Consider the following 22,079-nt stretch of genomic DNA (forward strand, 5'->3'; position numbering starts at 1 on the left):
CATATACATTGTGATAAAATAAAAACTAGATAAAAACATGCAAAAAAGTGCTACAAGTTATGTAACTGTATTCGTAACCAAAATCTTTAACTGAAGAAACACATGGGACTGTGCTCTTTACTTATTTGTTTATTAACCCACACATACACATGTCTACAAAAGAATAACTCAGCACTTGAGGGGTAATCGCCATTTAATTATGAGTCGGTTATGATAACATACATGACATTGCTAACATGCTGTCTTTTCTTACACAACTAGAAGAATCCTAACCTATAAACAACAACACAATGGGAAAAAGATGTCACATTTTCCTTAAAAATTATAAAAGATATAATCACTTTATGAGGAACACTCCAAATCTTTTTTAGAATAGTGTAGATTCTTATTCATATTGTCCTCAATTATATGAACACACCGAAGCGCTGATATTCTTCTGGATATTTCAGTATCTCTGAATGAGGCACATTCTCATACACACAACTAATAAGCCACCAAATAACCTCACACACACACACACAAATCAAACACATTCACCCACACATTGAGAAAGCTCAGAATTCTAAACCTGTGGACTACTGAATACTGTGATGGGTTTTATCACTTAAGGTTGTTGTGTGACCCCAGTCAACTCACTCAAGCTGTCTTTGCTGAAATTAATAAAGAAAAATGTTAACATTTAGTAACCAAAAGCATGTAAGAATATAGTACAGGCTTCATTTGAAAGATGCTGCATTCTGTGTTTATTTATTACAATTATCTGCAATTTTTTTATTCCTTTGCTCATTATTGCCCTCATGCTGCTCTTAATGTACCATCCAATTTGAACATCACAAAAGCACATGTTTAACAGTTTTCAAAGAGAACTTTCATTATACAATATAAGGATAAGAGGAGCAAAAGAATAATCCAGTCAACCAGGTGATGAATATTTGTAAAAGTGAACACATTTCTGGAGTTGTAAAAAGCAAAACGTCCCAGGCCAAATATGCATAATATAACACAGCCATGAGAATTTCAATTTTTTTCAGATTAATCATAATCGCCATATTGTTATTAGGGCATGCTGGCTTAGCACCTCCAAAAGCTGAAAAGAAACTTTTGAAACTGTTACACCCTTTTTGAATTTCTACTCAGAAGTTCTATATATTGGGGTGTCCAGTTCCGATTCTGGAGGGCCACAGTGGCTGCAGGTTTTCATTCTAATCCTTTTCTTAAGTAGCGACCAGAGTTTGCTGTTAATGAACTTCTTTTGAAACACCAATAAGCCATGAAAACAAATTACAGGTTTAATTAACAACATGAATTGGAGTCTAATTAAAAAAAACTAGTAGTTGGAGTTGAACTGGCTGGAGTTTAAGGCCCCAACTTATATGGTCATATCTCATTTTTGTTTGTCTGCCACTGATTCAGAGGACTAAGTCTTAAAAACAAGGAAATGAAAATAAAGGAAAAAGAAGGCAATTGAGAGCAGAAACTGGTCACCGATTTAGGAAAATGGCAGAAAGAAAAACCTGCAGCCACTGTAGCCCTCCATGATTGGAGTTGGACACCCCTGCTATGTATTCACAAATCTTTTTTTAAGTTAGATAGTACTAGGGCGTTGTACCGTGTTAGCCATTATGAATGTCGAAAAAAGCCAAGCAAAATGAAACATTTTATTGGCTAGCTAAAAAGATTACAATATGCAACCTTTCGAGCTTGCATATTGTAATCTTTTTAGTTAGCCAATAAAAGGTGTCATTTTGCTTGGTTTTTCTTTAAGTTAGATACAATTGTAACTTTTTTCATTTAGACTACATATAGAAAATCTGAACTTGAGAAACCTGAAGCAGAGGGGGATTGGCGCCACTTACTTCCAATTTTATTACTAGATTGCGATTGTATGAACTTTGAGACAATAGATGAAAGTGAGTAATGAATTTGTCCGAGTTTAGATAGCTAAGGAAAGGAAGTCCAATTTAATCACTACACTGTATGCCTTACTCTGTATGCCTTGACTAATTATTTCCAGTTTATCAGCAAAATGGTGGTTGATCACTCACTCAGAATAGTAACAATTCTGGATATCTTCAAGGCTGATATAATGATTTAAATAATAATCATATATTCCAGCCATCCTTAACCTGCACAGTTCATGGAAATTACTTGATATCTGCACCTTTAAAGACCTCCATAGAGACAATACGGATGCATCCTTTGAACTGTCTCAAATACAACCTTCCAGTATCACACTCGTTTTACTATGTGCAAGTTTTTATATAAAAGAAAATTCTACAGCTTTGAATAACTATGGCTATTAAGTAAACTGTTTAGTTGGGATGAAGATATAGGAAGCACTTCCAAACTCTACCAAAATATTTCAAACAATGCACCTCCAAATGATCTAAGGCAAAACTGGAAATGGGACTGTTTTATGACAATTTCAGCCATGAACAAGACACATTATTCATCAATTTGTGCAAAACGTGATCACTTAAAAATGTACATCACACATGTCTAACTTGACTAAGAATTTCCAAAATATATTATATTTGATACCTTATTTGTGAATGAGGTCATCAAGTGCCTACCCCTGAAGATTATATGTTTTGGGAATGCCCTTGGCTCAAAGCACATGGGGGAAAAACAATCCTTTGGGCATTTGTCAGATAGGTTTGGATTTATAATTACACAAAATCCTCTAATAGCATTATCTGGAGTAACACCAGATGACACGACATTTGGTGACAAAAAAATCTGTGTCTACACTGCTTGTCAACAATTTACTCCTTTGTAACAATCCCAATGCACTATCCATAACTCAATGGGAAAAGCAAGACTAATTTGACTTAAAACTGGGAAAAGCCTCCTGTATTAAGAATGGTCCAATGCTTCTGCAGAATTTGGGAAGGAGTTGCGACTGCTGTGCTAAAATAAGAAAGCTGGGCCTCTGTCAACCTGTCTTATGTCTCAGTGTCCATGAGAGACCACTTCATTTTGGTTCTCTGTTCACAAAGCTCTCTGATCTGGACAGGTAAGGTGTATGTATGGGACATACTATTGATTGTATCTGTGTAAATGGTTGTTTGAAGTAAATGGATTGTAAATGGTGTTTGAACTAATTAATAACACAGGAAATGCGCACTTGTCCTAAATCTTATAAGCATAGGACAGTTTTAAAAATGGACAACGGCGTCGGGAGGTGGGAGGCATCTCTAGCACCCAGCCCCTGGTCTTTCAGTCCCAGATATACAAGCGGCAAGCCCCTGAACTTCTATCCATCATGTATCTTTTGCAGTCCTGTCATACAATAAATCAGTCCCTTTCCAAGTTCTGACTTATTTAAATGAGTTAACAATTCGCTCTGTTTTAGCTACTCTAGATAGGGAACTTTTTTCAGCTGCTTTTCTCTTTTCAAATCATGATATTTACAATGATTTTATGCTAGTGTATTAGTCATTTTGTATTAATAGTTATTCTCAATTGCTAGTTTTTGGATACTACTCTGTCAGGTATACTTTGAAAAATGTTACATTTATGAAAACTGAACAGTCCCTCAACCAATAACACACATCAATCAATGCCATTTTCACATCACTTGAATTGGACTGTGCTGTGTATGAAAGCTACTGAGCCATCACAGGCCTATTTGTGCTCCGTTTTTATATCCATTGTAGTCTTGTTAAGAAGATCACATTTAATGTAGTCTACTAACACATTCTGTTATTGATGTTACTTGTGAATATAACTCATTATTACAAAACTATTTAAGAAACAAAAATATAACTGGTAACAACTGGATGAAGTAAATAAAAAATGTGAAACGCTCCAACTTTTATATCCGTTGGCTTAGTCGCTAAACACACCTGAGTGTTACGCCATTGTCTAATTTGATTGTTTCTGCACTTCTCACTTCTGTGTATTTGTGGGACTTGAACTGTACTTATTAATATAAAATGCACTGTAAAGAATTGTCACTTTAAGAATCGTCCTTTACTGTTCAATAAAATCAACTTTCTATTTTCTTAAATCAGCTCCCACCACTGTGCCATTCTTTTTTTTATTTTCTTCCAGTTGTCACTATACCTTTGGTCCTGGTCGGTCCCAAACTACCAGGCAGTACGCCCCACAGTTGGCCTTTAACACAAAGTACAGTAAAGCATAGGAAATTGTATCATTAAGACTGCCATTGTTAATTGTGGTAGGATAAAATTAAAATGTCAATACATACTGTATTGTCTTATATGAATTTTAAGCCTATATGTATGACAGATATATAGCAGTTACGGCTCCTCTAATTGTGTCTGTGTGAGCGTGAGCAGTTTTTTCATGTGATTTATTGTATGCTTGTAGTGTGTGTTTCCTCTTCATCGATGACATACTTTCACTTACTTGTACTGCTCGGGACCAAATTCATTTTCACGACATGTAATAATAAAAGTTACCTTGACCTTGAACTTTGCCTCTGCAGCACAATATATTCTAAATGTCTTTAAGTAATTACAATAAAGATGCAGGTGATTATCACCTTTCTAGAAAACAAAGCAGTACTGAAGTATAAATGTTCAAAGCTAAATAATATTTAAATAAGGTTAGTGAAACAGAAGGAAAAATACAAAAGATGTAGTTGGTACAAGGAAGAAGAAACAACCGCTTTGGACGGCTGCAGATCATTCACACATGCGAGTGATGCCCAGACTGCTCAAAATAATTAATAATTCATTCAGCTGACTTCAACCTTTTCTGTTCTTGCTCTGGGTATTCGGATGTATCAAGTTCACCTTGATATCAGGATTTTCGCCAATGGTATGTATGACTTTGGAACCGCTAAAACAAAGGCATACTTTTTCAGCAAAGTGACCAATATAATTTTACAACTTTCTTTTGAAAAGAACATCTGTGTTTCAGATTGACATAAGAGGTAAGTGTGTGTCTGTTGATCAGCCAGAACAAATAATGGGCGTCAAGAGAATTGATCTAAGGGAAATTAGACAATTGAAAAACCAATGCTTTATTAGGAAACAGTCCTAGCCAATATAGCTGAACCAAAATGACAAATAACCTTACAGTCAGATCAGTTTAACAACCTACACATTTTTTTAATAAAATGCAGAAATGTTACTTTAATTTCTGAAATGCATCTCTTTAGTTGAGACATCCAAAACATCAAACCCACACACTGGCCTTTCCATCAGGACGACTGTACAGAAGTCTGCTTTATGATGAAAAACTGAGTTGTTACTTTACACTACATCTCTCACCAGGACAAGTGGCTTCCAAGAGACAAATCAATTTATTTTTTTTTTTCAGTATTAATGCTGCGTAAAAATGAACACGCACACTAAGTATTGTAACAAAAGGAGATTACAAGATGGAAATTTACAATGGATTCAGAACGTATTCCTCATAAAACCTCATAATGACAAAGAAAAAACAGCATTTTAGAAATTTTTTTGCAAGTTTATTAAAAACAAAAAAACTGAAATATCACATTCACACACATATTTAGATTCTTTGCTCAGTACTTAGTTGGCAGCGATTGTAGCCTCAAGCCTTCTTGGGTTTGATGCCACAAGCTTCGCACACCATGAGTTTGGGATTTTCTACCATTCTTCTCTAAAGATCCTCTTTATCTTTGTCAGGTTGGATGGAGACCATCTGTGGAATCTCCAGAAATGTTCAATTGGGTTCAAATTCAGGCTCTGGCTGGCCACTCAATGACATTCCCAGAATGGTCCTTATGCCATTCCTGTGTTATCAGTGCTTTGTGTTTAGTGTCACAGTCTTGTTGGAAGGTGAAATTCAGCCCAGTTGGTAGGCCAAAGCACTCTGGAACAAGTTTTCATTAAGGATATCTCTATATTCTACTCCATTCAGCTTTCCTTCAACCCTGTTAAGTCTCCCAGATCCATTGGAATAGTATTGCACTGGTAATGAGTGGTGCCTACTTTCCACCAGACATTACCCTAATCTGGGGTTCATTCAATGAGAAAGAATTTTCTTTTTCATTTTTAAGAGTCCTTTAGGTACCTTTCTGCAAACCTCAAATGGGTCTCCATGATTCTTTTACTGAGGAGCAGTTTCTGTTTGATCATTCTGTCATAAAGCCCAGATTGGTGGAGTTTGGTGTGGTTGTCCTTTTGGAAGTTTCTCCTACTTCTACACAGATTCTTTGGGGCTCAGCTAGAGTGAGAATCAAGTTCCTGATCACCTCTCTTAACATGGCACTTCTCCAACAATTGCTCAGTTTGTCTGAGCAGCCAGCTCTAGAAAGAGTTGTGGTTCTTTCACTAAAGAATTATGAAGGTAGCTTTGTTGTTAAGAACGTTTATCGCTGCACAATTTTGTATTGTAGCCTTCCCCAGATCTGTGCCTCGACACAATCCTGTCTCTAAGGTCTGCAGGCAATTCCTACGACTTCATGACTTTCATTTTGCTCTGATACATATAGTCATACAATAGGACTTTTTCTAAACAGATGTGTGTCTTTACTAATGGCATGCAATCACTTGAATTGACCACAAGTGGACTCCAGTCAAGGTGTAGAAACATCTCAACGATGATCAAAAGATTGGGATGCACCTGAGCCAGATTTCACGTGTCAAAGAAAAACGTTTAAATACTTGTGTCAGTATGTTTTTTTTAGTTTTTTTTGTTTTTAATAAATTAGCAAAAAATGTTATCAATCTGTGGTACAGAGTGTTGCTTGATGGAGGGAATAATGACTTTAAATAATTTTGGAATAATTGTGCAGCATAAAAAATCTGAAAAAAGTGAAGGAGTTTGAATACTGACTGAATCCATAATAGAATAACTAATTTTGTTTTGGCGAATCTATATAATTATATATAAAGAACAGAATTTTCAAACCTGTGCAACAGTAGTCCAGTCGGTGGCGTCATCCTCACTGGGATGTATTCCATAGTTATATCGTCTTTGGACAACATAAATTACTGGTTCCACAGATATGTTAAACTTTGATGACCACTTTATGTCTAAATGTCCAGAGGGAAGTTCCGTGAAGCTTAATTCCTTTCTGGGCTTCAGTGGAGCACCTATAATGAAAAAGACATTCATTTAAGAAGGATAAAGCTAAATTTCACATTGTTTCTCCTCTTCTTAGATTAAATCAAGTTTTCCTGCATCCTTTCACACATATGTGCAATGGAATAGTCCACATACAAGGATATAATAATCAGGAAATGCGACACCAATCTCTTGGCAATTGTTGCCTTGTACAGGATCAGGCAAAAACAGCAAAACAGAGTTATGGAATGAACAAATTTATCGAACAGTTATATGACCAATCCATGCTAATCGAGAGTGACTGTAGGATTTTTTGTTTTGTTTTTTATGCTTTGTGTTTCGGCTGCATGGTGTGAGTTTTCAGTTTTAAGTTCTAAAAAAGACAAACTTGGGATAAGTGTGACCCAAACATGTTAGTGTCAGGTGTCCGGTGTAGGATATCCTTCACAGTAAACTTCAGGTTTAAGTAACACCAAGTATAACTAACAGCTCAATAAAGCACTTTCATCATAACAACTATTCATGGTGGCTCTAAAATCGGTACTGACCCCTACTCTCTTTTCTGTTTCTTTTTCCGGTTTCTTTGTGGTGGTGGCCTGCGCCACCTCCACCTACTCAAAGCTTCATGATGCTCCAACAATGATGGACGGATTAAAAGGAAGAAGTCTACGTGACCATCATCATCATCAAGCCCTTCCGTGAGAATCCTAAATCCAAAGAGGACTGTTTCATTTATGTTAGGTAGAATGCCCAGAGGGGACTGGGCGGTCTCATGGTCTGGAATCCCTACAGATTTTATTTTTCTCCAGCCGTCTGGAGTTTTTTTTGTTTTTTCTGTCCCCCCTGGCCATTGAACCTTACTCTTATTCGATGTTAATGTTGATTTATTTTTTATAATTATGTCTTTCATTTTTCTATTCTTTAATATGTAAAGCACTTTGAGCTACTGTTTGTATGAAAATGTGCTATATAAATAAATGTTGTTGTTGTTGTTGTTGACGTGTGTCATTTCAAAGAAGCAATAACTGCTCAGCACAAAAGAAGAATGGTTGTAGGTTTGTCGGCTCCCGAATCACCCATTTAGCTCAGCAGGTTATGGACTAATTAAAGCAAGGTCTTAGGTTAAGCTTTACAGGAACAACTGGCTTAAAGAGGGCAAGGAAAAAACGTGCTCCGTTTTTTAAATTGTAAAATATTCAGATATTATTATGAACATGTGCAATCCAAGGAATGTAAATCAACATTAGGTTGCCTTTGGCATGAAGTTTGCACATTCTCTTCAAGAATTTAGTCTTAAAATTTTAAAGTAACTGTTTAGTCTAAAAATTTTAAAGTTAAGCTGTCTCATTTTGTATACAGGACATGGATATGTAAAACTATGCATGTCATGCTGAGATCATGTCTCAAACCAACTGGTGTCTGGAAATGTATAAAGCACCACTAAGTATGTTTGTACTCGGTGAATATTTCAGAGTAGATAATAAAAAAAAAAGGTGACAATGTTTAATACCAGCAAAGATCCCACAGTTACAAATGCACCTATCCCGAATGCTCCATTGCAGTCAGTGGAAACAACCCCTCAGCTTTGACTATGAAATGTGGAGATCAAATTTAGTCATATAAAAATGTACTTATTATCACTACGCTTGGAATCAGCATGTTAGCACTATTGTCACCATTATCTTGGTGACACAATTTCTTTAACATTTTGTGTGTATGTTTTTTATGGGTTCTGCTATTTTGTGTATTTATTTATTTCCATGGACGCCACCATTGTGTATGTCTTGTCTCTATGATGCAGTGTGGGTGCTGGTCTTGCGATGCATGTGGCCTCTTACCTGTGACATAATGGCTGCCATGTTATTTAAGATAGCTGTACACGTAAAGTAGTTCTTTAAGTTTTTACCAAAGCTTCCTTAAAAACAACATACTTTATATAAATTGCTCATGCTAACTGCTTTTCTCTTTTCAACGCAGCCTCAGGGAGCCATGAGGAGAGGGCAACTGACCTGACTGCAGTGCCCAGAGCAGGACCTGTCCTTCTGGTGGGTGCTCTGTGAAACCTGAAAAGTCCCCAGGAGAGGTTGTCTTTTCTTTTTAACTCTACACTTCCTAAAAAGAACTCTTTTCTTTTGAGAAGGCCAATGTGCCATAGTTTTCTGCTGTTTTGTGCCAATTAAACAGGGATACCCAATTGGTGCCCCAATAATGTGAAGCAGGCTCATGCTGTTCTGTCTTCCCAGTCACATATTTACTGTATATATTTGTCTGTGAGGACTCTTTCAATAGGAAAATGTTAGTTTTGGCTGTGGGCGGCATGGTGGCACAGTGGGTAGCGCTGCTGCCTCGCAGTAAGGAGACCTGGGTTCGTTTTGTGGGTTCTCCCTGCGTGGAGTTTGCATGTTTTCCCTTTGTCTGCGTGGGTTTCCTCCGAGTTCTCCAGTTTCCTCCCACATTCCTCAGGTTAGGTGCATTGGCAATTTTAAATTGTCCCTAGTGTGTGCTTGGTGTGTGTGTGTGTGCCCTGCGGTGGGTTGGCACCCTGCCCAGGGTTTGTTTCCTGCCTTGTGCCCTGTGCTAGCTGGGATTGGCTCCAGCTGACCCCTGTGACCCTGTAGTTAGGATATATTAGGGTTGGATAATGGATGGATGGATAGTTTGGGTGTAGTTTCATTTTCAATTTAGTGTAATTGAATTTTGAATTTGATGACTGATCTTTTGTCTAATTCTGTTTTGGCATTGGCACCTGAGAATCCTTTAAATTTCTGCCATTAAAATTAAAAAAAAATTAGTCCATCTTGACTATATATGACAATTTTGGCAGTCATGACAGCACATTTAGACAGGTGGAGTCAAAGATCAGTATCACTATACTTAGACCCAGCTGGTTTTTGGAACAATCTGCCACATTTTGAAAGTGAAGAACTTGGCAGGATGAGTGTGTGCAACAAAATGGGCCAAATCAAAATATGATTTAGCGTTTATTAAAGGGTTTGCTTATCATAAGAGTCTACAGCATTGGACATTTATTGTGCTTTGTCAATTTGTTTCCAATCATAACTGCGAACAGAGTTAAATTTTCGAGGGTTTTGGCTTAACTTGAAGATGGAGAAGGGAGGGCTAAATTAGAAGATTCTGTTACTTTTGTGAAGGTTGACGAGGACCATCTAAAGAATGGTGAGGAGCATATAAACATAAGAAATTTGAAAAATAAGAGGAGGGCACCTTGAGGCTCATTTGTTTAGCTAATAGCTAAGCTGTCCCAATGTCTCATTCAGATTCTTTTTAAAGGCTCTAAAGGTTTCTGCTTCAACTACATGTCTCAGAAGTTTGTTCCAGATTCCCACAACTCTTTGAGCAAAGAAGAGCTTCCTAGCTTCAGTCCAAAATACACTTCCTCTTAATTTCCACTGGTGTCCTTCAGTACGGGATTTTCAGCTAAGTTGAAAGAACTTTTCTAGGTCTACTTTATTGATGCTTTGAGAATTTTGAAGACCTGTGTTAGGTCTCCATGTAGTCTCCTCTGCTAGAGACTAAAAAGTTTTAATTATCTAAGCTGGTCACAGTAGTCCTGGGATGCATTTGATTATTCTCCTCCGCACAGCTAAGTCCCTTTTGTAGCATGGTGAACAGAATTGCACATATAGTGCATTATATAGTCAGAGCATAATGTCCCTTGATTTTTATTCAACAATTTTTGCAATATAACCTAACATTTGATTTGCCTTTTTAATAGCTTCTGCTTAAATGTTTAATGTGTTGGATCTTACATTTAACCATAAATTATGTAATACTAGCCAGCCCGCGACATACCATACGCCGCATAATTTTTTTTTTAACAATTTTTAAGCACTGGGAGAAAATTAACATTTGAAAAATCGGTAATGTAATAAATCAGCAAGAAAAGCAACATTGTAACAATGCACGGAACGAACCAACACACAATCGTCCGTGACTGACAACTGGCAGACCGCAATCGCACCTTCTCTTGCCAGATGGCGGGATGGGGGTGCACGGCGCGGAGTGTGGAACGGGAGGAGAGGAGAAGGACGTCCATTCAGCTCCCTCCATCATGCTAGTCTGCTGAATTCTCGTTCAGTATGTACTGCCCGCTCATGTGCCCACCTCCAACTCGTCACTTGAGTCGTTGGCTGCTTTTCTAAATATAATTCACCAAGACACCCGACCATGGTGGTAGCGAAGTGGGAGGGGGGTGTGCACAAAGGGTAGAGACGCAAGCAGTGGGAGTGTATGAGTCGCACTTAGTGGGAATTCCACGGTTTGCAGCCCGAATGGGGTTCAACGGCTTACCTATGCCTCTCTGTGCCAGGTAGACACACGCTCAGTGTCATGCATAATTATTTATTGAATGCTAAACACTTCTGGAAAGACATGGTTGTCTAAAACGGGTTGGTATGAGAATACAACAGTAAGTGAATGAAAAGATGGAACTCTGGAGAGAGCAAAATACAACACAATAGTGAACCCGCGGCATAACAAACACCGCATAATTATTTATTGATGGTTGAAAACTTCTGGAAATACACATTTGTCTAAAAATTATTTAAAACAGTTATATGTGTAATTTATCATTTCTTGAGTCGAAAAAAAAATTTATTAATTTTTTTTTTGCTTAAAATGGTGCTTTTTTCTCTTTAAAACTTCATTTCTCAAAAACTGGATGTTATAGACCAATTATGTTGCTAGATTTGGATTTAGCCCCCTTGAATCTTAAAAAGAACACTTAAAAGTTTGGATATGAGTGCAAAACTTTTTTTTACACTAGTGTTATTTGTCAAAAGTGGACTTTTCCTTGATATCTCTGGATTCTTTCCCTTCCAAATATCACTTTACAAATAAAACTTGCAGTCAAAACTTTGCACAGTTTAACTACAAAATTAACAATCTCAATGACTGGACCTGCAACAAGCCAGTCAATCAACTGGAGGAAATGGCATCCACTAGATTAATGGAAGCTAAATTAACAATTAATAACCAACTGCATGAACTTCAGACAAAACAAACATTTCAGTTGTATTTTAGCTTGAGGCCACAATATGGAAATATTTCCACATAATGGTGCATGGAAACTCGGCACTTACCCCCCAAAAAAAAGAAAGTTTTATGAAAGTTTTGCCACAGGGTTACGCCACAAAATTGCTAATTTAATTTATTATAAAATAAATACTTCAATTATCTATTAGTGAACCTCCTATTTTAAAGATCTCTAGGCACACTTTCCATAGAGATAAATGTTGCATTGTTTATAAAGCTTCCTCCTTGAATTAACAAGTTCTGGAGAAATCGTATTTACATAAGTCCAAAATGAACTTATTGCAATATAGCAGAAATTTATATTGCCAAAAAAAACATATGTATTGATGCATCCTGACAAATGCCACGGAGTGTATGTGGGGGGCATTGTGTTATTAAAATCTCACTCATGTCAACACTAATGCACTCTTAATTTTGTTGCCAACTGTTTGCCACTTCATGAAAGCCTTCAGTGTCTTGTAACGGACTGCTTATGGTCCCCAGGTTCACAGTTTGCCCCAAACAGCAGTAAAGAAACTGGAAGCAACAAAGACTATGAAAATCATTTCACCGGAAAATATTATCCCCAAACCACATGTTCTGAGGTTCTCCAGGGCCACCTCTTGAATAACCACAGGAAGCCAAATTATAAAGGTAGCCTGCAAAATTCATTTGGTAGCCTCTGTGGAAAGGAAGAAATAATTTTCATAAAAATATTTTGTTATAAGAAGCTAATGGATCTCGGAAAAGTTTATATTATGCTCAAGAGTCATTTCCATGTCTGACCTTTCCTCTGTTTGGAATTCCCAAATTGAACTATTAGAGAAAAATGCAGTATCTAACTTACTGAGTCACACAGAGGTTATGGCTTGAACCCAATCACGAATCCTCGTGTATTCTGCATGTTCTCACCTCTGACCACATGGGTTTTCTCTGTGTTTCCTCTCATATTCCAAAGATGGGTTGACTGCTGACTGTAAAGTGGTTAATTGCTTCTGTGTTGTGTGCCCAACACTGGACTGATGTCTCATCAAGTGCAAGATGCTAACAGAGCAGACCTTTCTACCCCACCTTCTGAACATGAGTCAACCTCAGCTTCTTATGCATAAGACTGAAATCCTGTCTCACATTTCTCATGTTGTATATTTAACATTTAAGTAATTCATTCAAAAAACATGTAAAATGAATGATTTCTTGCTAAAATATTTTTAAATACTTACTTCTAGAGTAATCTGCAAATGTCTTAAACGCAAAACTAAAACCTCATGGGGAGTCACTTCATAATTAATGACAGGACTCTTAACCAACAAAAGAGGGGCAGAGGTGAGTCTTTAATTTGAAAAGTCACTCCCATGAGGCTTTAGTTTCAGGGTTATAATTTACAAAGAATATTATGTTAATCCTTTAAATGGGTTTGGGAAATGGATGTATGGATCAATTGAACTCATGATATGACAGACATATCCTGAATGTCAGGTAACCTGGAGTGAAATCAACACAATGTCTTTGCTTTTGGTTAGGCACTCAGTCACCATCATTTTGGATCAAAGGACTATTCTACCCCAAAATTATTTTTAATTTGCCACTTACCCCATGAACTTTGAAGTGGAGGTAAAGAAAGAAAAATAATTTCATGTTTTAATGCAGAATAGAGACAAAAAAAAGTTAATGAGATAACAGAAGGCAATAGTGACCAATGCTGTACAACAAAAAACGATGTGAAAAATGTCCATGGAAAAAAGTCTCTTGTTACTCAAGTTGCATAATTCAAACATAAGTTATTCATTCAAATGTTCAAAACAGGTAAAATGAATGCTTTCTTGCTAAAATATTATTAAATAGTTACTTCCAGAATAACCTGCAAACGTCATAAACACAAAACTAAAGCCATCTGGGAGTCACTTTATAATTGAAGACAGGACTCTTAACCAACAAATGAGGGGAAGAGGTGAGTCTTTAATTTGAAAAGTCACTCCCATGATGCTTTAGTTTCATTGGTTATGAACTGCATGGAATATTATGTTAATACTTTAAATGGGTTTGGAAAATGGATGTATGGATCAATTGAGCTCAGGATATGACAGACATATCTTGAAAATCAGATAACTTGGAATGAAACCAACACAATGTCTTTTCTTTTGGTATAGAAAAAAGAAACATGTTAATATTCTCCTAAAAAAAGGATCAACATGTCAAAATGTCACAGATGCTGGTGATGACACAGGAAGTAGCACTTCTGTCTTGTACCTCGACAGCCTTTGTATGTGGAGTTTGCTTGGTCTCACAGTGCCTGTATGGGGTTTTTCTCAATTTTCCTTTCAAAGAGGTGCAAATAAGGATAACAGATGTCTTCAAATTTCTATGATAATAATGAATAAAACATGAATTGTAATTTTTTGAATAGTACAGTATTCTAAAGTAACTAGCAACTATCTAAAGGTGTCAAAGTAAATCATATATTAGGTTGGACGGTCAGACTGTAGCATCTGAACTTCGTAAATGATATTTCAGCTTGTTGTGTGTACAGTAATCTAAAGGCATTGAATGAGTTAAATATAGAAAGCACATAATTCACACTTTCACAGTAGTATTTTTATGGCTTATTCATCCTTTAACCTACTGAAGGAATTTTGCACTTTATTGGAGGTGGCATACTGCTGCATATTTGATTTTATATAAAAGCTCAGGGGACAAATCGGCTAACAAGGCATTTCTGAAGACGTTTCAGAAAAAAAAGAAAACTAAAATGACAACTTTTACATTTTTAGATCCACGATACATACTGTAAATCCTTTTCTTATGCTTTTATGTTTCTGTAATCAAGTTGTTAAAGCTGTACTTTGTTACCTCTCAATTATTCATTCCTTTACTCATTCTTTAGCCCTGCATGTTGCAAAATATGCCTGTACGGCAAAATCACCTATTCTGGCAGCACTGGGTGCAAAACAAATGAATCCTAGCTAGAAGGTGCACTAGTCCAGCTGACTCTCTTTCAAACACCCATAATCAGACATGTAAGTCCAGTTTAGAGCCTCAAGACAACCTAACAGGGATATCTGTGGGAAACATGAATACTCAGAGACAGACCAAGTGAATGAGTGGAGGACATATCATAGTGATAGCCTGGGATTTTAAGCATTGTCCTTAAAGAAGACAGCTTTCAGTTGGTGTGATGCTTTACTGCTGGAAAATGCATGATGAAATAACACATAATAACTACAAAATGCATTTTCCATCTTGAACTTTAATATTTCAAGGCACGGTGTCCCCTGTAGTGTACAACTGAATACTGTATATAGGCCCTGCGATGGACTGAAACATGGCTGCCTTGTGCCATGTCCTGTTGGGATAGGCTGCAGTCTCCTCCAGTCCTGAACTGGATTTGATTAAGTGGTTATGAGAATGTTTTATTTAGTTCAAGTAAGGGACTTACTTCTTCAGGGCTTAGGGTTAGGGTTATGTCACGTAAGTAATATCATTCCAAGATCACAGAAGGCTTTGTTCCTAAGTGAGTCTCCCCTTCCCTCTGCAGTTCTGAAGGACAATGCCAGAAGACGAATGACATCATTTCCTCGCCATAATCGGAAGCCCCACCCCTCTTGGAAGTCTCCAAATAAATCTGAAACGACCATGAAAAGTGGATGTTCAACAGAGCTCCTCATCTTAAGTGTCTTTCTTGTGATCATTTTTTGTGACTGGCAGAGGGAGTAGTTTTAAATCTCTAACAAGCTTTTTTTTCCTTATTTCATCTACGTATTTCGCCATCATTAAATGTGGCTTGCCCGTTTTTTTTATTAACTACCACATTAAGCCTAAGAGGTGAGTCCTGAAACGGTTCATTGTGGTTGTGGCTGTTCTTTAATAATTGCAATTTGATATTCTGGTTACTTAACTTGTGCAATCATCGTTTGTTTTTTTTGCTTTTGGATTACACTTTGAATTTTTTGCTCACTTTTTTAGAATGCAAAAGGGTGGAAAGGTGAAAATTCTCAAAATCACAGCCTCAACATGAAAAAGGATCAAACTCTGGCATATGCTGCACAAATCTATTGTTTATAACTTCAAATAATAATCCATTACCAAACTCATGTAATCCAGTTTAGGGATGCAGAAGCCAAGGCCTATCCTACCTGTATCTGGTTCAGGGTTGAAACCAGTCCTGGAAAGTAAGCAAGCTCAAAGCAGGGCAAAATCTTGTACACTTCCACACTCACTCATGCTGGAATTTTAGAGTTGCCAATTAACCTGCACATGTCTGGGGTGTGAGAGCTAAACCAGGGAACCATAAGGAAAAACCCATGAGGAGAATGTAATAACTCTTCACTGAACAATGCGCAAGTTTAAACCCATTCTTCTGGGGATGTGAGGCACTGGTGCAAAATAAATACTTTTTTATCATAATTTCAAAGTGGGTGTTTAGTGTCACTCATAAATTCCACTGCTTAACAGGAACAATGCATTGCTTTTATAATAACGCTTTATAAGAGCACTTCACTGGAGCAAAGCGACTTCTTCAGAATGTGTCATTCTATCCTTTGTTTTTGTAGTCTTTGAAACATCCCAGATTTGTGAGCTTTTATCTTGCATAAAGCATGCCAGCATGTCTTGCTGTTTCATCTTCATAATGATGTGTAATATTTTCCTCAGTTTTGCATGTTAACATTTTCCCTTGTGCTTTCTGTTAGAAGCCGCTGGACTTGCAAAAGGCTCAAAGAGCTGCAAAGCCTAAAATATACACAGTTTGTGCTGACAAACGCACACGGCACACACAATGGACCAAGGCAGAAGCAACACACCAATCCATTTTTTTTTTGAGTAAGGGAATGATTTGCTTCTTTCATGTGCCCTGAAGAAATTAGTGAGTGGAAATCCTAAATGAAAACCCTGTGTGTCTCTGTATAACAATAAATTGAGTCAGGAGACTGTGGCTTGTGTCTTAATAATCAGAAGATATGACCTTGAGAATTTAACGTACTGTATTCATGTCTGATTAGTTTGATTCAAAATGTAAGATTCGGCTATATTCTCAAAAGACAAATTACAGAAGATGTAACTGTTACCAATTGAAATGAGAAGACTTAAATAAACAGTACACTTTTGCTATGAGCAACTCAGTAAGCCTAAAATTAACTACTCATTTCAACAGAAAGGAATTAAAGAAGGATTTTTCAGAGGTTTTATGGTAGCACGGTGGTTGGCACCGCTGCCTCATGGATTTAGTATACTAGACCAACATCCCAGAATTTGCATTTTCTCCCTTTATGTGCATGGATTTACCTCACAGGTCTCCAGTTTTCATTCCACGTCCCTTAAGACAAGCAGATAAGATTAATTGATGACTCTAAAGAGACATGAGTGCTTGTGTGAGTGAGTGAGTCCCGCTCTGGACTGGCATCTAGTCCAAGGCTATTTGTGGACAGACAGACAGATAGATAGATAGATAGATAGATAGATAGATAGATAGATAGATAGATAGATAGATAGATAGATAGATAGATAGATAGATAGATAGATAGATAGATAGATAGATAGATAGATTCAATTCATGGCACGGTGTGTTGGTGGGTATAACACTGGCTCAAACACAGAAAGCAAAGAGTTATGGTGTGCTGGGGTCACTGGCTTCTTTGAAATGCATAAAAGATCTGAACAAGAATTTAATCAATAAGCTGAATACGTTTGCGGAGGATGCCAAATTAGGTTGAATGGCAGATAATGTAGAATCATCTAAACTATTACAAAGGGACATAGACACCATACAAGCTTAGTGCCATTATGAACAATGTTGCACATCCTCTCTCTGACACACTAATACTGAGGACTTTCAGACAACCAACCATCTATCTATCTATCTATCTATCTATCTATCTATCTATCTATCTATCTATCTATCTATCTATTGTGATGGACAGTCGGGGATCTTGCGCAACGGGACCCCCCTTTTAGGAGAAGACCGGGGGAATGGGCATACTCCCCCAGGACACGAGAGGGCAGCCCCCTTGAGTTACAAAGGGGCCACGGAATTGGAGCTTAGAATCTCAACCCGGTGCGGGTCCGTGGCCACCGCCAGGGCGCACCTGGACAGCTCCAGAGCATGGACATGCAGCACATCCGCCACACTCCGAAGTGCTACCAGATGTTAATCAATGGGCACCTGGAGCATTTCTGGGTACACTATAAAGGAGGCCATCTCACTCCACTCAGAAGCCAGAGTCGAGAGGAGGAGGACAAAGCTTGGGAAGAAAGGAGTAGAGGAGACTCGGAAAGGAAGAGAAGGTCAGAGTAGAAGGACTGAGTACTGTTGTGCGCAGGACTTCATAAATAAAATGAGTGTGTGTTTTGGACATACGGTGTCTGTCTGTCTGTGCAACGGGCCCATCTTCTACACTATCTATCAATCTATCTATCAGTCTATCTATCTATCTATCTATCTATCCACAGTGGACAACAAATTCTTTTCAAAGGTTTTACTTTCTATGATATCTTCAGGCTGTACATAAAAATAACTTCAGATTGAGTGTATCACATATGAATTTGGAGAAAAATTGAAATGAACTTTTATCGAATGTACCACATTTTTAACAATTCATTGGTTCAATTGATAAAAAAATGTTTACAGCTGATTTTCATTTGTAATGCTTCTCATTTCAGTGTCCAACTACACTCTACTTGTACGGGTGGATTCCATTGGCCTTCATACTGCTTTACTATCATTGCAATGTTCCGTTGAAACCTTTCACCACGTTTGTCACTGACTGCACCAGCAGGGAAGAAGTCAAAGTGTGAATGCAGAAAATTAATCTTTAGCGACACATTGAACTTCATGGTTTTGTACGATTGAAGCATGTTGTCAACTAGCTGAATGGACTTTGGTGCTCTGTACTTGCGAAGACAATTCTCAACAACATTCTTGAATGCTTTCCAAGCAGTTTCCTCTGGCTCCACTAGTAGATCTTCAAACTATTTGTCATTGGTGATGTGTTGGATTTGTAGACAAACAAAATGCCTTCCTTAATCTTGGTATTTGTGTCTCAAATACTGCACTCCTTTGGCTTTCTTGTTCATCACTTTAACAAGACAAAAATATCTTTGTTGGGTTGACAAGTGGTTGATATGAAACAGTTTTCTGCCCTGGAACCCAATGCTTACAGAGCAGCCAAGTCTTTTTAATGTAATTATACTCTTCGCATGGCTGGCTGTCCCATTCTAAAATGAAACAACAGGACTTGGAATATTTGACCTGCATTCCTGCTATGTTTAGGCGGCTACAGATGTTCCAATTGAAATGGCTGTACTGCATATGAATACTTATAATATGAGACTAAAATCAGATAATTGGGTGACGGTATTTCACCTAATGTTTAAAGGTATTTTGTGATCAGCAACCCAAAATTTATAACCTACACGCAAAAGAGTTCAGGAACCAAAATCTTCATGGACCATTGTCATCTATCTATCTTCTTGTGCAGTATTTTGTTTTGTGTTTATTTCCAGACTTTTCTATCAAAATGTCTTGTTTTTAAAAGAAAAAAATGTCATCAATCTCGTCCGATACCTCTTTGTACTATGGCCCCAAAAACGGAGCATTAGAAGTGTCTGCTCATCGGAGGCCACTCTCCTCCCCCATTAAGCACACCGTTTTTACATCTGAATAACATTATTAATCCCCCAAAGGATTCCTAAAGAACTTGACAGAGAAAGAGGGCCGCACCATGCATCAGTAACAAGCTGTGGAGTCACTTACAACAGGACCTCCATTTTCCCATCCTTTGCAAAGGAAAGAGCACAAGGAGGTGAAGTGGGTTGCTCAGGGTCATGATAGAAAGCAAGAACTGGGACAGAGCTTTCCTTTCATACCAGAATATCTTAGTAGAGCAAATTTTATAGGAGATGCAGTAATCATCAATTAAACATTTGTTATGCTTGCCAGCGTAGTCCCTCCAAAAACAGGTAGAGCACAAAAACAATTATCGGCTAAAGGAAAAAGGACACTTAAGGTTCTGCTTCTTTATAGCACAAACTTACTCATTTTACAAAAAAAAAATAAGTGGACTAGAAACTGTCAGCATTTTTGAGTTTAAACATGAAGTCAAATTATTACAAATAGGCATTCACGTGGCATTAACATACTGGACCTCAACAATGACTGTGTGCTCTGCACTGCAAAGCATTATACAGATGACATCTTTGCCACTATTTAATATCATTTAAATCTCACAGTGATTATTCAGATTATTTTATTTTGATGTTCAGTGTTTCCTTTCACACAAGAAGAGACACAAATGAACAAAGCACTTATAGTATCTATCTATCTATCTATCTATCTATCTATCTATCTATCTATCTATCTATCTATCTATCTATCTATCTATCTATCTATCTATCTATCTCCATCTAATCACTGATAATCATTCCACTTTTTCCAGGATATGAATGTTTCACGTAAATCTCTGCAGATACTTTAATATCAACATTTAAAAAATGAGCGAGGGGTACCAGCAAAGTAGAAACTGCAGTTACTCTGTTTAAGAGGCGAGAACACTGAGCCTATTGATTCTGTGGGAAAGCAACAGTGAAGATGTAATCTCTGATCAATTAACCTTTCATCTGGGATTCAGGACACTAAAGGGAAGAATAGTGGAAAAACTGAGAAGAATCAGACTGTCAAGGGATGATAAAGAACACAACGTTTCAGGAAGAAGGAAGACATTTATGATCCTAATTCTGAATGCACTACATGTATATTCATTTTTGCTTTGTATGGAATTATATAGAACATTGTGCATTTTATAACAGTTCTGCATTTTCAGTGTTTTTTGTTTAACATACATCAAATTATTATTTATTTAGCTAATTAGGCATATTCTGTGAAATCCTACACATAATTTTGAGATATTACAGTTTCGCAGAACAGTTTATTTGCCACTCTTTCTGCATCCATCACAATGCTTCTAAACTGTAACACCTGTCTTCTTGTAGTTTTATTTATTAGACACTGTCTAATTTTATTTAAAACTACATATGCTATAAAGGGTAACACTTCTGCCCCACTGATTTGATGTCATGGATTCAAACCCATCATCCTGTTGTTGACTGTTTTGAGTTTGCACATTTTCACACATTTCTGTGTGGGGTTTTCTCTGGAGTGCAGAACACAGAAGGCCAGGGAGCGAGTGGTAATATCTCCTTTCTGTGCCACAACATGGAAGTGGAAGGATTTTACAGGGGATACATCGGTACATGGCATCCTAACAGCCACTGAGTGACACCAGAGATGAATTGGGAAAGTCAGCACAGTAGCTGACTGCCTGCTATGGGCAGAGCGTCCCCCCGTGCACTGGATGGCAGCACCCTATTTGGCAACCCCCAGTGTGGACGTCCACAAGGCAGCATGGGAGTTGTAGTTCTGTTTGGAGTCTGCAGGGATCTTTAGGTGGATATCAATACAAGGACTGTGGTGGTCCTACCTGACTCAGAAGTGCTTCCCAGGAGCAATAGATTAAGCACTGGAAGTACTTCAGGGTCTGGATTTAAAAGACATCCCACCAGTTGATTTGGGGGAGATGGAGCCGGATGTGGAGGAAGGACAAAGCTCACCTGGGAGGAGTGGAGGTGGAGAAAAAGAAAAGGAAGAAAACAAAAAGTGTTTTGCTGTGTTTTGAGTAAAAGAAGCCTGCATGAGGGTATTGTTTCAATTAAAAGTAATTTAGTTGAACTAGGACTGGTGTGGTGAAATTGTGTCCTGTGATTTGGGGCTATAGGCCACATTGGGCACTTCAGTTTTCTCTGAAATCTCCTGAGCAACCTCCAAACTTCGACTTTATGTGATTTTGGACAATCAAGGTGGATAGGAAGGATAAGCTTGTTGGGCTGAATAGCCGGTTTTTGTCACAATTGTTCTAATGTTCTAATAGTAAGATAACCGGTGTTTCCAAATTATACAGTTGCATGAATGGGCTCTGTGTCTTATGCCCAGTGCTCCCTGCAACCCTGAATTGGATTAAGGGGATTTAATAATGCTTTGTGGATGTTACAAA

At 37.6% G+C, this 22,079-nt stretch overlaps 1 protein-coding gene across 2 annotated transcripts in view; it reads right to left on the minus strand.

The window, feature by feature from the left end:
- LOC120522859 (anosmin-1) overlaps positions 1-22,079 on the minus strand; it is a 252,033-nt gene that overhangs the window by 52,836 nt on the left and 177,118 nt on the right. For both annotated transcript variants that reach the window (XM_039743581.1, XM_039743582.1), the window contains exon 5: positions 6,853-7,037. In XM_039743581.1, coding sequence (XP_039599515.1) covers positions 6,853-7,037 — 185 coding nt within the window. The remainder of the gene's footprint in view (positions 1-6,852; positions 7,038-22,079) is intronic.

Source organism: Polypterus senegalus, chromosome 2, assembly GCF_016835505.1.
Source record: "Polypterus senegalus isolate Bchr_013 chromosome 2, ASM1683550v1, whole genome shotgun sequence".
NCBI lineage: Eukaryota > Metazoa > Chordata > Cladistia > Polypteriformes > Polypteridae > Polypterus > Polypterus senegalus.